At 27.9% G+C, this 20,765-nt stretch overlaps 1 protein-coding gene across 1 annotated transcript in view; it reads right to left on the reverse strand.

Annotated features, from left to right (window-relative positions):
- Positions 1-460: 460 nt before the first annotated feature.
- LOC113556583 (leucine-rich repeat-containing G-protein coupled receptor 5) overlaps positions 461-20,765 on the reverse strand; it is a 76,857-nt gene continuing 56,552 nt past the window's right edge. Inside the window, exons 3-17 of the mRNA XM_026961626.1 lie at positions 19,745-19,816; positions 19,032-19,103; positions 18,515-18,658; positions 14,645-14,716; positions 13,360-13,431; positions 10,413-10,481; positions 7,358-7,501; positions 7,106-7,246; positions 6,960-7,025; positions 6,438-6,581; positions 6,214-6,285; positions 5,815-6,119; positions 2,373-2,549; positions 2,103-2,297; positions 461-2,004 (exon numbers count right to left, since the gene is read on the reverse strand). Of these exons, the coding sequence (XP_026817427.1) occupies positions 461-2,004; positions 2,103-2,297; positions 2,373-2,549; positions 5,815-6,119; positions 6,214-6,285; positions 6,438-6,581; positions 6,960-7,025; positions 7,106-7,246; positions 7,358-7,501; positions 10,413-10,481; positions 13,360-13,431; positions 14,645-14,716; positions 18,515-18,658; positions 19,032-19,103; positions 19,745-19,816 (3,289 nt within the window). The remainder of the gene's footprint in view (positions 2,005-2,102; positions 2,298-2,372; positions 2,550-5,814; positions 6,120-6,213; positions 6,286-6,437; positions 6,582-6,959; positions 7,026-7,105; positions 7,247-7,357; positions 7,502-10,412; positions 10,482-13,359; positions 13,432-14,644; positions 14,717-18,514; positions 18,659-19,031; positions 19,104-19,744; positions 19,817-20,765) is intronic.

Consider the following 20,765-nt stretch of genomic DNA (forward strand, 5'->3'; position numbering starts at 1 on the left):
CCACACTATGTAATAGGTAAATAAAGTAAAAAAAAAAAAAAATGTAATTTAAAAGACAGTATTCTTATATATTATAAATTGAATAATATAAAAACATAAGTTAAGACTCGGCGTTTTTGTTCATCGATATTTAAAAGATTAAAATGATGTAGGTAATGCATTTTTATAAAAATGCTCCATAATGGTATAATATAATATACATTACAATATATGATATTTTAATTATTAGTTGTTTACGCACGTGTGGTAAGGATCAACTATTATTAAATAGTATTAATAATAATAATAAATGTTACATCATTAAGAGTTACATTTTAGAGGATATTACCACGTGTCACGTTATCATTTGTTTCTATATTTGATCAAGATGGCTATGTCTCAGAATCTTACTTGGTATGACTATAAAATGTATGTACGAAATTATCTAAAGTCTACTAAATATAAAAAAAATAGTGGCATTTTAGCTGTGAGGGGACGATGGTTTAGAATCTGGTGGTGTAGTCCTTTCACTGGCAGTAGTTGTTGGTGAATTTTCTGGCCTTAACGAATCGTCCATTCTGTTTTCATCATCCTCGTCCTCAGTGTCTGCTCTGTAAATGCTTGTCTCGGCAGCCGAAGGAATAGTCGCCAAAAATCGAACACTCAATCTGTTAGGAGAACCACCCACGACCAGTTCGGGGTCGTCTAAAACGGCCGGTTGGCGAGTCAGCCGAGGCTTTGGTTTGTGATCGCTACAACCTACGCTGGACCTGGAAGCCCTTGTGCTTACACTAGTGCTGGCCGTGTTGGCAGAACCCGAACTGTCATTTCTCGAGCTCGATAGATTTGAGTCTTGTGAAGTCTTCCTCGTCACAATCCACGAACTGGCACGTCTCTGTTTTGGATCCAGAAGTCTCAAGGGCACACCACAATGGTGATGATGATGGTGGTGGTGGTGTTGTCTCCACGAATCCGATCTCGACGAACTGTAATTTTCACTAGAAGACATCGACGACGCACGTTTATGTTGTTTTTGCTGTATTTCAGCGATTTGGTAGGCGTACCGGTCACTCCTCATGTACTGTCTGCCCGAATCAGACTCTCGCTGCAAACACGACATTATCCTTCTGAATTTGATGTTCAGCCAATCGTAGAACGTCTCTTCCGTTTTCACGGACTTGTCATCCAACAATTTAACGTTACAGCTGCACGGGGGATGAGGATAATTGTCTCGCGACGACCTATCAACTAGACTGTTGGTGTTGGCCGGCGTCTGCCTGTTGCTGAAGTTGGAGCTGTGTCTACACCTGCCGATGCCTCTGGTCACTCTCGACTCTTCGATAGCTTTGCATATCATCACGCAGTCTTTCTTAAACTGTTTCGTCAGTATGGCGTACAGAAAAGGATTGCAACACGAGTTCAGCGGCAACACAAACACCGTGAACACTTTGGCCTGTTCTAGCGATACGAGGTGAAAGCCACAAATAGCTGTCAACGATACGAATGCAATTGGGGCCCAGCACAGCAGATCGGTGAACACGAGCAATGCCATACGTTTAGCGATCCGCGAATCGTTAGAATTCCAGGCCTGGGAGCCTCTGATAGCGCAATACATTTTCAAGTAGCATCCCATGAGTATGAAAAATGCTACGCCATTTATAAACATCAGAAATACTACGTACACCAAACTCCATGTGCCAGTGGTAGTCTCGAATGGCAGGCACGTGGCATACTTGCGGTAGTCCGACACGCCGAACAGTGGCAACGCGGCCATCCCGCCGGCGAAAATCCAACCACAAAGCATTATGTACGACGCGTGTTTAAGTGACAGGCGTTTGTTTAGATGCATGGCGTGCGTGATCGCATAATTTCTTTCCAATGTGATGACGGCCAGTGTATACACCGAAAGTTCTGAACTTAACACTGCCAACATTCCAGCTATCTGACAACCTGCAGACATTTGCCAAGGTATCGCGAAAACTTTAAACTCTCCCAAAGTGCCAGCGTCAACGACAGCTAATATACCTGTAAAATGATCAGTATACGAATATATCGGTTAGAAATCGATAGATAAGTTGCATTGTAATGGTTGGACAGGTTCATAAGTTATTTTAATACGGTACCTAAATAGAGGCCCATGAAGAAATCGGCTGCGGCCAAATTGCATACAAGAAACCTAGGCACGTCTATTTTACTTCTGGCAAATATTAACACGAATACCACTGTTCCATTGCCCAACATGGCTAATAAGAACACCACCCATACTCCACATCTCAATGTCCACCAATCGAATAGATCTTGACATGGTAAGAATGGACCTATAGCAACAAATTTAGTTGAAATCTCCTGTCACTGCCTTATTATATCACATATGGATTAATGTAAATATTTACCGGGAAGTGGTAAGCACTTAATTTTTGACGACATTACATCTTGTGACTTTCCTTCTAATTGTTGTTCTTCAAAATATTCTTCCATGTACGATGGTAAATTTCCCGGATACGTGAAGTCTGAACCAAATGAATCCCACAGATCATTGACTTGCGTCCCAAACTTTTTACTTAAATTTTCTGTAAAATTATCACGATTTTCAACTTTAAATTTTTATTTATGTAAAAATAAATGCATGAATAGTTTCATATAGATATATAATTTGCAGTTGACTGGATATTAACAAAAATAAGAATGAATGAATTAAATTTAATAATTATTTATAAAGGGGGTGGATGACTTTTTTAGTAAAACGCAAAATGTCATTTGCAGATGGCTTGCGTTTGTTAAACAATAAGTGCACAACTCTAAATATAAAAAATTAAATAACTCCAAAAGTTTTATTCTACAATACTTGAAAAAATCTCAAGTAGATAATAATATTATTTCAATAGAATTTTTTATTTGACATTTTATTTGCTGTTATTGTAAAAAAAAAAAAAACAAGCCAGACACGGTACAGAGACTAAATATTGATATCACCCCCAGCTAACACTATTAGTACGAATTACAACTATGGTTGCTTTAATATTTAAAGAAATATATTATATTTATTGAATCAACATTTATGAAGTAATATTTTAAACAAATCATCAATTAAACTTGGTTTTTATCAATATGTAACATGAACGTTTATTACTTCATTGGTAAAAATACACATTACATGTTGAGTAGATCACTTCAATGGATGTAACTATTAAATTATAATTCAATTATATATCAATGGTACCTATATAAAAAAGCAATACTGAACGGAAATTATGTGTCAGCCATATTATTAAGTATACTTTTTTTATATACAGCTATAAAATTATTTTTTTTACTATTAGTATTACAGCAGGATGATTAAATACAAAAATTGTACATTTATAAAGTACCAACCAGATCAAATTTTCTACCAGATTTCACCCTCAAAGTTAAAATACATAGCATTTTACTTCCCTGAAAGGTGATGACAGGTAATCAAAAACCATCATCGTTAAATCAATATATTTATCGTTTAATCATTTAGAATTTTAATCAGAACTACTAGGTATTTTACTAAGAGGATAATAATTTTATTAGAGATTGATTAGGCATGACATATTAAAAATGTCGAGTTATCGGAACCTTCTTTAAAAATAAGGCAATAAGTAGCGTTTTTTGTTTTCAAAAATAATGTACAATTATATTTTTTTTACTATGAAGAACTAATAAATTGTTATAAAAAAAAAAAAATTGTTAACTCTTTCAAAACCGATATATTCATATTTTATCATCTGTTTAAATTCTTTATAATATAAAGTTTATACAATTGAGTTAATAAGGAACTAATTAAAAATAAATAAATTAAAATGCTTATCGCAGTTTAAAGTTTTTTTTGTTAAATTGAAAAATATCATATAATAATGATTTTGGAACAAGAATGAAAACTCACAGGAGTAAATCATATTTGTATATGATAATCACGAATTCACAAAAAAGTTACTGTCCACATCATGAGAACATTAAAAAAAAGTTTTTGATTTTTTGCTAAATGCTTTTGTTTATTTAAAATCAACAAAATAACATTATAATACCTTTCATGTTAAATTAAAATTGAGGTATATTCAAATTTAATTTCATTATTCAACAGACGATTTTCAGTTTTTAAGAATTGTAATATTATCAATACTTATGTTAGTATATATTCAGTGAAAATCATTACAACTATAATTTAGTTATTTAAATTAAATTTTTAAATATGATATTCAGAAAATAATATCCGTAAATGCAGGTTTGAAAACTCTAAGAACTAAATATAATAACTTTTTCCTTTACAAAAAAAACTTTAAAAGTACGTGCTTGTATATTTATATAATACCAAATGTACACACAATGACACAATACAAAATTACTATAAGAAACAAAAGTTTATAGATTGAATATTTATATTGAAAATTCGGAGAATATTATAAATTATTTTGACGTTACGAAACATGATAACAAAATGTGTATTCCTGTTGTACTTCAACCGTGTGTCGATATTAGATTTCATATGAATGCCAGTTATACATTGCAATTCAATACGTCTCAATAACATATACATATTATTATCATTTTTATTATATGGATACTGAGCAGACATAAAAAAAAAATAATAATATTAAAAAACAATCGTGTAACAGTGTTATTCCTCACTCTTTGTATATATTAGTCACCTATAAATATATTTTTGTAAACGCCTCCTGCCAATGATTATTTAACAATATAAAAAAATATTTATAATTAAGTCGTCTTTATTATTATTCAATATGAATAATTTTTAATGGAAATATTTTCACAACTAAGGAATATTAATATTGTTGTCTATGCTCAGTGTCATTAAAATTAATAATTTTAATATTTATCTATTTAAAATAACATTACATACTATGTATTTAGAGAATAGAAATTTAAAATATCACGAATATAGGTATTTATATTTATTGTATTGCCACTAGTTATCGTAACTAAATAAGAGTATGATGGGTGATACGTCAAGACAGTTATTGGCATTTAATAAATACATAAATATTAATAATATGAAAAGTTGTTTTTATAATAATAAGCACAGTCAACATAGAGTAAAAGTATAAAATTGCAAAAAGGACGCTGGGCAAAAGATTTCGAAATCGATCAACGACCATTTTATTCAATTTGATGAGGTCAGAATTTGTATAACAAAAATAACAAAATATTTTGGAAGTTCTATATTGAAAAAGGTGCATCTTAATAAAGATTTATCTATATATTTTCGAATATATCAGTATAAAAATAATACAGGTAAACGAGTAAGTTAGATTAATTTAATTAATAAAGAATAATAAACTTATAGTTATTTCTTCTTTTTTTTAAATATAGTTTATGGACTATTTTATATTTTATAGTTAATTTTTTTATACGTTGAATTATGTTATTATGTTATATTAACTTTCTACGAACACCACAAGCATTTCATAGAAGTGGTTAATGTTGTTATTTTTATTATACATTTTATATATCATCTTAAACTCTATATACTTTCTCTATGTACAATAAAAAAATAAAAATATAAAAATGTATAATTCAATTATTTAAAAAAAAAATTATTTCATTTCAATTTAATATTTTATAGTATGACATTAAATACTATTACATAATATTATTTTGTAAAAATATTTTTAATTTAAAACAATTGAATTTTATTTTATGTATTTAATATTATTAAAAGTTTTTTTTATATTGCATAATATAATAATTTATTGTGTTTGTTTTTTTTCTCAGATTAATTTAATCACGAAGCTTTGTTCTGTGGATATTTTTTTGTTAAACATTTCGAATGGATACTGTTGTATTTATACTAACGCAATTGAGGCCATATGTCAGACATGCTGGAGTTCCAGAGAGTCATGTCAAAATCGTTTTCGTTGGCTGGGAATATGACAGATTCGTGAAGACTCGTCTGGGAAGAGGGCGGTGAATCATCATCGGACTGGAGGGGCAAAAACGAACAACAATGGTAGGCATATGATAACACCAAAGATTGGATTCTGGGGAAATGTTCGGGAGACGGAAATTGTCTAAGGTTCGGGTTGTTAAACGTTTTCAAGTGTAGCAATCTCTCCAGTCCTTTGGTAGGCAGATGTTCGAATACGTTTTTGCCCACGTTTCTGTAAATGTTTTTTATTATACTCATTTTCAAATATATAACCGTAATAGATAGAAATAATTTTAATACAATATTATATATCAGCGGATACGTACAAATCTTCCAGTTGGGTAAATGACAAAAACGTTTCGTCGTCAATACGGTCTATTTTGTTGGATTCCAGATCCCTGAAAAAACAAAAATGTATTATTATTATAAATATTATTATTATTACGCCATCTGTGAGCACTATTCGTGGTCGAGATATTCTACTAGCAACGATTATTTCTGTTTTAAACGTGGCGGCGGCATCTAGTGGTAGTGTAATCGTCGCACTTACAAGACTTTAAGCTGAACTAATCCATGAAAGGCGTCTCTAGGTATCGAAGTTATGTAATTATGACCGAGTAACAGGTCGTGGAGATGAGTCAGATTACGGAACAACGATCCGTCCAATGACGCTATATGGTTATTTGCCAAATCTCTGCAAAATCAAATTAGAATAAATCTTATGCGTTATGATTTGTGTACAATATGATAATAATATTTTATATTATCTATTACAAGGAAACGAATAATCGACTTTAATTAGGCGTTGCATAATTTTACATTGAAATTAATTTGTCTTGATAACATATTATAATAAATTATGCATTGTATTTTGATCGTGCGTAACATTGTTACACAGAGTACATCATCCTCTTGAAATTATTTTAATTATTAAAAATAAATAATGGTAATTTTTATTTTTTCAACCTATTTTGTCGAATGAATAACATTTGAATCAATGATAATATAATATAAAATATTTTATGAAAACGTCGTTGTAAATACGTGTGAAAACAAAAAAAAAACAACTCACAGCACTCTGAGTTCTTTACACTTATTGAGATTCGGTATCCTAGATAATCTGTTCGATTTGACGTCACTAAAGTAACATACACGAAAATTCAATAAATCATAATATTATTGATTCGTTATTACATCGCGCAGAGTAGTATCACTTACAGGCTTTTTAGTTTAGGACACGTGGTACACAACGTATCGGGTATCGAATAAATGCTCGCCCGGTCGATTCGGAGCACTTCGAGTGCCGACGTCCCGTTGAGATTTGGAAATTCGGTGAGCTCTCTGGCCTCTGACAATACTCTGGAACAACGATAAAATTATTATTGTTGTAATGATAAAACACAGCCTGGAAAAATACAATACACTGGGAGGACGTAAAAACGTGTTAAATTTAAGATCGGTTACACTTACAGTTTTCTTAATTTCGGTAGGGAAGCGAACGCATATGGGTGTACGCCAATCAATGGGTTGCCTTTGAGCTCGAGCAACGCTAGACCTTGTGATCGTTGCAACACGCCTTCAGGCACAAACTTAATATTATTGCCAGACAACGACCTAAAACATATCGCAAATATATCAATATTGTCTTCTTATTAACACCACAGCACCGTATGCGATATTATGCACAGTATAATATTTATGCGATATTGATATATATATATGTATAATACAATACCTCGTGTAACCCATACCCTGTATTATGGATGATATAATAAGTTATGACAAACAAACGTTTACGTTTTATTACAAAAACTGTAAATAACACGTGTCCTGAAAAGATTTTTATGATACGAATTTTACCCCATACTAACAATATCGTATTATTTTAGTCATAAATTACCAGAAGATCTGAAATAATGTTTTGATAAGTCTTTCGAGAGGCTACCGCAACGGGGACAGGACCTTTTTGTTTCGAGTACAACACTTTTTATTTTACGCAACACTTTATTCTACAATAACTTAACCTAAGCCGTATCATCTATTGTATACGTTATACATTATCATGAAGTACAAAATTTATTTGAAGATAACTTGCGCAGTATAGTAAAACCATGCCATTCATTCATGTCTCGACTTTATGTTACCCAAAATACCTATAACAAATCCTAACACTATTATTTTCAAATTTTCATAAAATCGTGTTATTTATAAACGTCATATTATACTTACTCTGAGGACCTTATTTTCTACAGTGTTTTTTTTTTTCATTTCTCATTTTTTTTACTCTCCATAATAGTATTCTTCTACGTATCATAATATCTCTTTACGACTCTAGTGCACTAACCCACTTTACTTTTAATACACATTTATTTTCTTACCAATGTATGTACAATAATATGTTCATTTATATCTGTATGATATAGTATGATATACGTATTTTAAACGTATCTAATATTTGTATTTATTTCGATGTATGTGTTATCTTTTGATATTTATTTTTTCTCTAATGTATATTTACATTTAACACGTATAAATCTATCCAAAGTATATTAGACATAGACATATCAAACTATTTTGTCGACATAGAAGTAAATAAATAACTGTAATCGAGTTGTAATACATTATGTTTATACTTCAATGTAACTATTTAGTTTACAATGGTACATTACTAAATAAAAAACGCAAATAATGGATATCGTTACACTATATTAACACTCTATTTGATAAATACTATTTCTCGTTTTTAATTAGATTATATAATAAATATCTGATTCGAATCTAAATAAATTAAAACTAGCACAATATAAATATTGCAGACAAAAGAATTTTATTTTATACAAAAGACAAAACTCATTGTTATGCATATATATATATATATATATATATATTTTTTTTAACAATTATATTACTCACTATTATTGTTATTATTTCATGATACCGTGTCATTAAAAATATTCACGCTGTTCACAAATTAGTTTTATTGTATCAAACTTATAAAGCACATCGTAAGCAATTTCATATTAGTTCGTTTATTATTTTTTGGAACGTATTCAAAGTTTATTCCAAAGATTAACAATAATTATTTATTAATTTTAGCTATAACCAAAACTATTGGACGTATTCCAAATAGTGAATTTATAAACATTCATAGATGTGTTATTAGTTTAGGTATAAATTAACAATCGAACTAAAAAATGTTTGTCTAAATATGACATTAAAACAGTTTAAATACGTAATATCATTAATTGTATAGGTTTATATCTATACATTTTTATATTCAAGATAACGAGTAAAGATGAGAAACGAATAATTTGTTTCGGTTTTATATTTTGGCAACATGAAAGATATTAAAAAATATATTATCTTTTACATTAAATGGTATTTTTTAAATACATAACGTTATATAATAAATAAATAAAAAAAAAAAAAAATTCGGACCTCGAAGGTGTTGAAAAAGATAAAGCATTGGTGTTTCAAACGGTTTTACTCTCGGTTTTTTCACTTAAAAACCGAGAAAAATTTATAATTCCATCGTTTGAAATAGCTAGTAAATCGTTAAAACTCTGTACGAAAGCTATTAAAAACTAAAAAATGTAGTATTAAATTATATGCGTTTAATTCATTTTTACGTCTCAAATAAATTTATAACTTTCAAGCACACCTATACATACATTCAAATTAAATTTATTGTACATAAAACTTATAGCTATAAAAATGAAAATGAAATTCTTAGATTAATATTACTACATTTTAATTTATATATATTAAAATATTAAAATAATTTTGAGAAAAAAATTATAATGATTTTAACGATAGCCAAATATTCTAAAGTTACAGAAAAACTACTTCTTGTTTATTCTATATTTATATATTATTATTACTGTTACTATTTTCATAGACCTTATGAGATCTATAATTATTATTTTTTTTTTTTTTTTTAATGTGTCGTAAATCTCTAGCAATATATGAATTTATAAGATTATAATTTAAAAATAATATCATTCGTAACAATTCTGTTAGTCTTTAATTAAATCGAAATTTCCATTCAAATTGTGTTATTCATTCATTTAAATATACGAGTAGGTACACAAAATAAATATATACAAACATTTTAAACATGGTTTCCAGTATATGAAGTGAATGCGAATTGTACGATACAGCGTATTTATTTTTATTTTTATAAATGAATTTTGCGAATGAAAAAGTTTTCGAATAATTATGTCGTTAAAGTGAAAAAAATACAGACAGTTCTGAATTTAAAACACCAGACTATGACGTGTTAGGGAAAATTGCTGGGGAGGGATCGTAAAACGAGGTGCAAAAACCGCAACCCAAGTGGACAAGTACAGTTGTGCCTCGTATGCCAAAAACCGTCCAACACACTTCAATGAGTTAAAGGCGCGAGTTTAGTACATGTGTGCGCACGTATATATAAACGTGGTTTATACATATTTATTCGTTATTTATTAAAAAATATTCGCAATGGTAATAATAATAATAATAATAATAATAATAATCATCTTACAGCTCCTGAAGAGATGTCAACTTGGCAAGAGCGACCGGGATCGTATCCAACTGATTGTCGTCGAGTTCCCTGGAAAATACACACGAGATTTAATACGCGTTGCATACGCACGGTATTCTATATTATTATTCTATATTATATACTGTATTATATAAACGGACGCGAAAAATGAGAAAAATGGAGGATGAAACGTATAGTAATATACGTAATAATCCTTCGTCTCGTAAAATCCGATTTTATTGTTATTATATTACGACGACGGCTGAGATAAAATATCTCGCAACAATCATAAACGCCCTCCGATTTATTATGTGCAGCGTAAGACGGCGGCGGCGGCGGCGGCGGCGGCGGCGGCGGCGGCGGTGATGGTGACGTTTTCCACGAGAGGTCTTCGACCCAGCGCGAAAATAAATAATAATAATAATAATAATAATAAAAAGCGATACCGAAAGACAGACGACCGACGACAAGACGATTGCAACCCATTGACCCGGTCGGTACGGTTAAATACGCCGTGAAATAAGCTTTCCCCCGGCGACGGCGACGCCAGTGTTGTGTATTTTAGGAACGGAAGAAACGTGTGTGTGATTTTACAAGGATTCAACGACGGCAAATTGACGAGGCTGATAAAAGTTTTTTTTTTTATCCATTTAATACGCCTGGTGAGTATAATGCACCGACATCGATGAAGTGCTGTAATTATTATGATTATATGCTATACAATAAATTGCTTTTCTTTTGTCGTAGCGTATATGCGTGCAATTTATTTAGCTTAGTATCCCTTACTGATCCCGAACGGGGCGTAAATGTATTGATTTTAGAATTATTTGTATGTGTGTGCGAGTGTGTTTTTTTTTTTTGTGTCTGTCTGTCATCAACTTTTGGAGCAGTGAAAATGTTTGGATTTCAATATACGTATACGCTCCGATAGGAAATAAGTGTAACTAGTATCACCTTTGGAGGGTCGAAAGTATAGAATTTTCAGTACTTTTCTTGATAATCGAAAAAAAACGAAGATTATTAACCAAAAACCAGTTTTTGATAAAATGGGTTTCCTTATAGTTTAAAAATTAACAGCCGTAAACCTACCTGCCTCTTACCGTGGTCGTAATATTTTTGCATTTCTCACGCTAAGCTTTACCGCCCGCCATAGTAATATAATATAACACGGGTACTTCGTAAGTGTCGCGCTGTGTTTATATTTTTTATTTTTACTGTCCTCCACGTGAAAACCAATGAAATAAAAGGCGGAGTTTTTTTGGTTTTATTATCACTCCAGACGACGATTTGAAACGATTAATCCCCGGAGGGTGTATCTAGCAAATGTTTTTTTCTGCTCTCGAGAACTTCGGCGTTGTGCGTTATTTGGCTTTCCGGGAAAATGAACCGGAAAGCAGTCAGCGGAAAATCAAAATTATTTTGGCCCACTTAACAACGACTACACAAAAAGTAATACCCAGCCAACTGACCACCACTGACACCACACCACCACCGCCGCCGCCGTCGCCATTAACAACGACGCCACCATCGCCGTCGCCGGGCTCACTGCTCGATATCGCTATCTAACAGTACAATAAAAACAATAATTATTTCAAAGTGCCTCTGGATTTTTTTTTTTTTTTTTAGATAAGATACAAATGATAATAAACAATTTGTACAAAACGGTCTTGATAAAATAAATCGATTGTAATTATAGGTGTAGAACGTAGAGATCTTATATTACCCAACGTTAATTGTTGTATAAATTTAAGTACCGTATTAATTTGATTCAATGGGTTTTCAGTAAAATATACTACGATTATACAAAAGGTGTGGACGTAATTTATACATACAATAAATTACTGTTATTGTATAAAGGTTTCAATATTTTTTTTTTTATATTATTATTATTATGCCTTTGTTTTTTTTTTTTTGTAAAAAGTGATACACAAAAGCATAATACAAATCTGAAAGCGACCTTTAAATTATGCAAAATAATAAATAAATTATATTAATTAGTCTTAACGATACTTCCCTTGGGAAGGAACAGCTGCAACCGATGCTTCATGTCTAGTCTTTAACATTAAAGATTTTAAAAGTCACTTACAAGATATTCCAAAACTACACCAGCTGTTATTCGGCACAATTAAAGATTTTCTAAACTATAAATTGGTGTAATATGTAAGCTATAAGTGTAATTACCTTACTAGAAACAATACATTTGTATTCTTTGGCTTTGTATTATATACAAGAACTTTAAACTATATTTAAAATAATATTAGGTTTAATATTATTATAAGTTTTACGAAACAAAAATAATTTATGTAAAAACTTTAACAAAACAATGTGTAACTTCAATACAGTTCTCAACTATGAAAAAGGAATTTATCAAATAATCTTAGTTTACCAGAAATAAATTACATTCTATTATTTATTAAGTTAAAGTTAAAACTTACGAGTATTCAAATGATAATTTAATAAATATTATTTATATTGATTGATAAATAATAATATATTAATAATTTATAATAAAAATTATATTATATAATTATTTCTACATATTACTATAATAATTTTTTTAATGTACTTAGATATATTATATTATAGAGATTAAATCAGATCAAAAATATTATTAAAGTATACCTACTTTTTATCGAAAAAAAAAACAAATAAAACATTTTTAAAAACCTTTAATATCTTGTAATATTACAAGGTTTTGTCTATGCAATTATAGTATGCATGTAATAATTATTTATATAAATATAACGAACGTTATTTTAGTTTCGACATAAATAAAAATTCACTGGCTCTATTATTTATAATTATAAATTATAGACGTACCCCCATACTAATAAAAATCAAATAAAAATAGAGTTCCATAGAAAATGAATTATAATAATTGCTATAAAATTAATCTAGACATTTTTATGACATAATACAATTAAAAATATTGATAACCAATACTCACAATATTTTCAAAGAAGTAAGGCTCTCAAACGCAGTTTCATCCACGAATCCGATTTGATTTCTCTTAAGTAGCCTGTAAATATTATACTTAGTAAGAACTTTGTAAAAAATGAATATATATTAGCGCGATTTACTTATGATACATATAGATTAGATATTAAACAAATTAAAATGAAAAATATTTAATTTAAAGTGTTAATTCGATTAAAAATGTGATCATTTGTATTTCATATTTTTTTTCAGTAATTGGCATTTCTACAATAAAATAAATATTTAGTTTTATAAATATTTTTAAAAATATTATAATTTATTGTGTTATAATTATCTTTTAACCGAACAAAGTGTATTCACGAAACAAAAACTATAATAAATAGTTTTTATAGTACAGAAAAATATATATTATTATGTTTTAATACATTATTCGAAGAACATATAATATGTCCGTACAGTAAATTATTACACTAAATCACGATATAAGCAAACTTATAATACTACGTGTTAAGAATGGTCAAAGATATACTTCAAAATAATATACCGTAAATATTGTTTTATTTATAGCTTTTAACATTATGTCACAAGCAAAAGCCACTTTTAAGTATAGGGTTATAAAACTAATATGTGTATTTTATATGTTGAAATTAATAATCCAACATGAAAAAAAAATAAAGAAGAAACATTAATAAATCAATATAATCAAAAATTGTTTCAATTAATGATACTTTGAGTGGAATACAATTTTAAACGTCTTTATATCTAATAAATGTACATTAAAACTAAATAATAACGTATATATTACTTAATATTTGTTAATTTTCATAATGTGCTTATAAGCAGGTATATCGAGAAATGATAATAAAAATGGAAAAAAGTATGGTAAATAATAAATGTATTTTATGTAACTAATTTTTTAACGATATTCATTAAATAAAAATCAGTATTTAATACGAAAATCAAACGTATCGAAACTTCCATGATATTGTATAATATATTTTTATTTATTTATTTATTTATTTGTATAAGTTTTATAATATTGTTGCTGTCACATTTATTATAGAACTATAGTTGATTCCCGTCATTATAATATACTTTTTTCATTGAAAATAGTGATATCTATTATAACTAATAAGTGTAAATAATAGTATTTTATTTATTAGGATTTGTTGTTTGTAAAAAAATATGTTATATTGAGTTGCCTGCGTAAATACGGTACAATAATATTTAAATTAATGTATAATACATTTTAGAAATTATATATTTACAGATAAAAAATATTTATATATACTTACAGTATGACCAGATTGGGTAACGAGGAAAATGAGTCATTTGAAATATCTACAATTGAATTACTTCCCAAGTTTCTGTAATTAAATATTAAGATTAATGTGTAATCATACGATCGTATAAACAACGATTAGAATATAATCAATTAATTACACAAATACAATACATTCAATTAATTTATCGAAATATTATCACTATAATAATTAATTATATCCAACCAACGAAAATAGTTGTATATTTTTTCTTTTACAATACGGCAATGCTAAAACGTAGATAAAATATATAGTTAATTAAATAATCATTTAAGTTATAACACTTAAAAACATTTGAAAACGTTTATTTTTATCAAAAAAATTTTAGGATTCTTAATTTTCTATTTCTTTTTTATTTGCTTTTTTTTTTTAAGAAAACACCATATTATATTAACAAAACTATACAAATATATTTATTTTCAAACCAGCGTGCAATTTAAATGCAAATAAATATTTATTTATTATAATATCTGGTTTTTTTTCTTTAAAATGTCTAAATTTTATTGTTTAAAAATATTATATCTACACAACACAATGTCATAAGTGAAATGTGATTGATTAGGTCAGGGATTAACAAATGGCGGATCGCAGGCCGCATACTGTTCACAGACAAGAAAAAAAAATATGGCCCTATTAAAAATATTAATTGGTGACCCCTGAATTGGATTATGGAATTAAGATTAAATATTAAGAAAAGTATATTTTTGAAATAAAAATATGAATTAAAAATAAAATGTCCTGTACATAAAGTGTTGTCTGTAAATAAATATCTCTAATTAAAAATAACAATGCCTAACCGTTTAAAAAAAAAAAACAAACAAACAAATTAATGATCACTTAAAAAAAAAGTCAATATATCAAAATAGTTTTACGAGTATCTACATTGTGGCCAGGTTTACTATTTATTTAGACTATAACCATACATCATTCCTGATTTCTTGTGTAATAATGCTCTTTTATTTTTATTGCTTAACACTTAGCGGAATAATAGAAATCCTTTGCGCATATTAGGTTAGTTAGTAGATTAGGTTAGCTGATTGTCTACAGTAAACATGATTTGGACTTCTTAAATGCAACTTTATGAAGTTGTACGGATAACTAACCCAATATCAATGTCATGAAATTCTGTCAATATAATGCATTTCGTACTAAATTGTAGATGACTATTATTGGTGAGAAAATAATAGAAACTGTGTTAAGCTCGGTAGTTTCTTGAAAACTAAAATCAGGTACATTAAAAATCCAAACATTATATTTTACTGATCACTAAAAATAGTAATAATATTATATTATATTATATTTATATAATATAATTGTGTATATTTTTATCAACGAAGAAACCGCATTTTGTTGGAAAATTAAATCCAAACAGGTCGATTGAAGTTATTACTTATTTGTATTGTGTATACTATAATCTCTGTGAATGGAATGAACATAATACGTTGTATGATGAGGACTTTCTAAGAACAAATAAAATCCAATACCTTTTGTTAAAATAAAAATAAACAATGATTATGAATTATTTTATTATTATGATCACAACATGATGTATACAAATATGAATGGAATGGTTTAAGGTTTTATGAATAATCAATTTACTGCGGAGTTCCAATAATTAATACCCACGTATTAAAGCTATAAATCTATGTTAAAATATATTTATAACTTGAAAAATCAAATGATACAATAAAAAAATTATTTTAATATTAATTAAACATATTTATATAATCACATAACAAAATATCAGTACACAGATAAAAATCCTTTAAATTTATAGTTGTTTACGAATGATGTATCAATAAATTTAAATTATTGCTTTGGACCATTTTATTTTTTTTTTTCATTTATACGTTAACGGTTTCAATAGAATATCGTGTTTTAAAAATCATAAATAACAATTAATTTATTGAATTGTTATATTAAAACCTTAAGTAAATTACAACAAAAATTCTATTTCACTTTTCTTTTTTTTTTTTTATCATCATTGTAACGGCCTTTGAGGAAAAAATAAAAAGATAGAAATAGGAAAGCAACTGAATAAAATAATAACAACAAAAAATCCTAAATAATAAAGTTTTCTCGTCACGCAACGCAGCCACTTGGCCCCTAAGGGGATTTTTATCGAGTCGCAAAACTGGCGACATGTGTACTAACAATAAAACCTGATCTTGTTCTTTTTTTACATCCAAGAGTCATATGCAAGTTTGAAGAGATACGATATGTCGAATTCATATAAACCTAATTTCCAGTATGCAATTTTATTTTTACAAAATATTTAAAATTATCAAGAAGTTTCTACGGTAAATCAATAAATTAAACTGATTTTATTTTTCCTTTCTCGTGTATTTACTAAAGATAATAATATTTTCGCTTATTAATTGAATAGTATTCACAAAGATGAGCATTTATAACGAATGTTAAATGTATAAGTCATAATAATGAGAAAACAAAATACTGTTAAATTTTAAGTAAACCGAAAAACAATTTAACAAATATAACTGATGAGTAATACTGCTAAAACGATTAGATATGTACTTAATCTATTCATAGAGTTCTTAATGTATGTAGAAACTTGATAAAACGTTAAAACGATTTTATAAACTAAAATAGCCTTTGTTGGCTCAAGTTGTAAAAAGTAAATATACCTATCTCGTAAATTAATAATGTATAAGGATTAACATATTTTACAATCTCGCATTAAGTATGGAACTAATTTTGTTATGCATAAAAAAAATTGAACGGAACACTCATTTTTTCCTATCAAGATGTTCCCTAAGATATTAAAATTATTCTTGACATTTTTATTTAACATAACTTAGTTTGTAATACACCAAGAAATAATAATTTATTATAATTTTATAGTTATTACTTCTATTGATTTTTGATACCTACGCACGAATGCATCATTATTGCATAAGCATATCGCCTTACTGCTCCAATTTTAAATTTAACAAAATATTATATCAACCGCATCCAGTGAGCAATTAGCAGTGACGTATTTCTCGGAGAGGAGGTATAGATATCGATGTGGGTTACATTAACATTTTCTTGACATTGTTTTTCAAGAACTTATAAATTTATAGGTGGGTGATTTTATAAAGCAAAAAAAAAAATCACAACTACATCAGTAGGGGTATGGCGTTGAATGTCAAATAACAATAATACTTAATATTTAAATACAAATCGTTTATTCTGGATAAATAAAAACGAGGTAATATTCTAAATGTGCACACACAGTTATAGACAGTAATAGATCTTTTAATGAAGTATTTAAGTACAATTATATAGTTTATTATAGCCTAACTAGCCGAACGGCCATGCTCTGATGATAAATAAGTTCGTTGGTATGTCACTCGAATGTCAAACATAATTATACCAGATGAAGCCGTTGATGAGTTAAGTCTAAAAAATACTAATTTAAATTCTATTTTATAGAATTTAATTACTATTACTATACATGAATAATATTATAAAGTAATAATTATGTTAAAATGTAGTTTTAATTTAGTTTTAACTTGTAGTATAACATGTTTAATTTCTCAGAGAGTGAGTTATACATGCTACTTTGGAAATATATCTTGGGCTTATGTCATTAAGTTATCATAATTTTAAGACAACTTTGAGGGTGAATGGATGGAGGAAAAATCCTAAAAATGCCCTGCTTGCATTGTATAACAAACTTTTATTATCATTTGAAAGCAAAAACAGTTTAAAATGTATTTAAATATTGTATGAATAGATTTCCAAGGTTAGTTGAAATTTATTTTTTTGGTTTTTATTTTATTAAAATTGTACAATAATTGATACTTATAAGTAACCAAATAAATATGAATTGGTACTCACAATGCTTCTAAGGTAGGGACTAGGCTTAACGCTTGTTTAGGAACTTTAGTGAGTTTGTTATTTTCCAGTCGGAGATTCCTCAATTGAGATAGTTGGTCGAAGCACTGATCGTCGATCTCAGTCAAATGGTTTTGATCTAGTTGTCTAAAAATGAAAATAAAATAATTTCAAAAATAACCTAAATAAATAAAAAAATAATAACTCGATTGCATTGTTTTCCTTACAACAATAATAATGTATATAATAATATTTACTCTGCCACGTTAAGTGATCAATTTTATGTTTAAAAAAATACTACCAAAGACGATATTCCATGTTTTTCATGGTCATCGTTGAGTTGTATATTTTCTTTACTTTTTTTCACAACCACAGGCTGTAATAACCAAACATTTAGGTGAAACCCCGCAAAAATGGTGAACCCAAAAGCTTTAATACGACAATGATAAGGTTTATGCTAATGCGTTTAGGATAAAGAACACGGTAAACGAAAAAAAAACTATGCGATTTTTATTCTTACAAGGACGACAGTTGTCTGAAACTCTGGAATGTTTCACATGGCGCCCGGACAAGTTGACATTTCTGGAACGACCTATATATATATAAAAAAAAATAGTGGTAATACGTTACATTTTATATTTATATAAACTTTATTTTATACATCGTCAAAGTCCATCTTTGCGTAATGGTTTTCAATTCATATTATACATATTTTTTTTTTAACCAAACATTTCGATTTTTTATGAATTCTATTATTTCCAAAGAAAAGGAAATCGTCACAACCGTAAATTCCCGTTTCAATAGCTCAGGGGAAAAAAGAAAAGTTTTGGACTACATCCAGTCTTTTGATAATAATTGCCTTTGAATTTCTGTGGAGAGGTGTTTGTTAATCGAATGAGAGAATAAAAGGCATAAATAAATTTACTATGGAAGAAAATCGAGTTGACAAAATAAAAAAAAATTACCAATGAACGATTTAGAAGTTTAATGGACTGTATTTTAAGAATTTATTATAGATTTGAGATAAAATTTGTCATGCTTAGAATGGATGTTTGGCATTCCTCCACGATTTAAACATTCTCGGGGTTTATGGAAATAATGATATATTTCTTTCATAATATTTCTTAAAAACTATTTTCAAAAAACAATTGATTTAGATCTAAATACATTATATATTATATGTGCATGAATTATTTGTGATATATTATTATTAATCACTTTAAAACTACTTACAGACGCTTTAATCGTATATTGTTTAGAAATGCTCCGGGGTGAATCTCTTTGATAGGATTATCAGCTAATACCCTAAAACAATGAAAATAAATATCAGACATGTATTTAAATATAATTTTAAACTGACATGTGATAAAATCATTGATCTAATACTTACAACGTACATTATACCATTAATAATTATTCATAGATTATTCATTACCATAAAAAAAAAGTATACACATATATTACTTTTATCAACATTCTAACGAAATTCATCATAAAGGTTAAAAACTATTACACAGCAAGTACCTGAAATTGGAATAAAATTATAAAATATAAGCCCATTGAAATTATTAATCATTTCAAATGGACACCTAAAATTGTTATGAAGTATCTATACTACGTATAAATCTCAGAATTATTATTTTTTTTAAACATTTTTTTTCAATTATTACATAAAATTTAAGTTTTCCAAAACAAAATATATTTATAAATTATTTATTATAATGATTGCTATTTACATTTTTTATCAAAAATTCTGAACAGTTATCATCACTTTCAAATCACTAAAGTAATATTTATTTTTTTAACACTTTTTAATCTTTTTTAATTGTCCAAAGTATAATAAAAAAACGTAAACGTTATTGTGTCTTTTTAAAAATGTTGGGACATTTTTTCTTTGTTTTTACGATTTTAATAGTTTTATAACAACTCACATTGTTTCTAAATTATAGTATTATATGATTTTATTGCTACGTTTTAGTTTGATTTTATATGATAAAATAAATATACAGTATGATATAAACATTATAATAAATATCATAAATACATTAATTTGTAAATAATAAGTAAAAGCATGAAACAATATATTCAAGATTCCGAGTTTGTAAGACTTATTTATTTATTTGTTTTTGCTTACTTTTATACTTTGATCTTATGCATTTATTATGAGTACATGATAAATGTTCAAACAATTATTTAGTTATCATTCAATATGAAACACTATACAGCAGTAGACATGTAAGTAATTTAATGTATA

Source organism: Rhopalosiphum maidis, chromosome 1 (genome assembly GCF_003676215.2).
Source record: "Rhopalosiphum maidis isolate BTI-1 chromosome 1, ASM367621v3, whole genome shotgun sequence".
Taxonomy (NCBI): Eukaryota; Metazoa; Arthropoda; class Insecta; order Hemiptera; family Aphididae; genus Rhopalosiphum; species Rhopalosiphum maidis.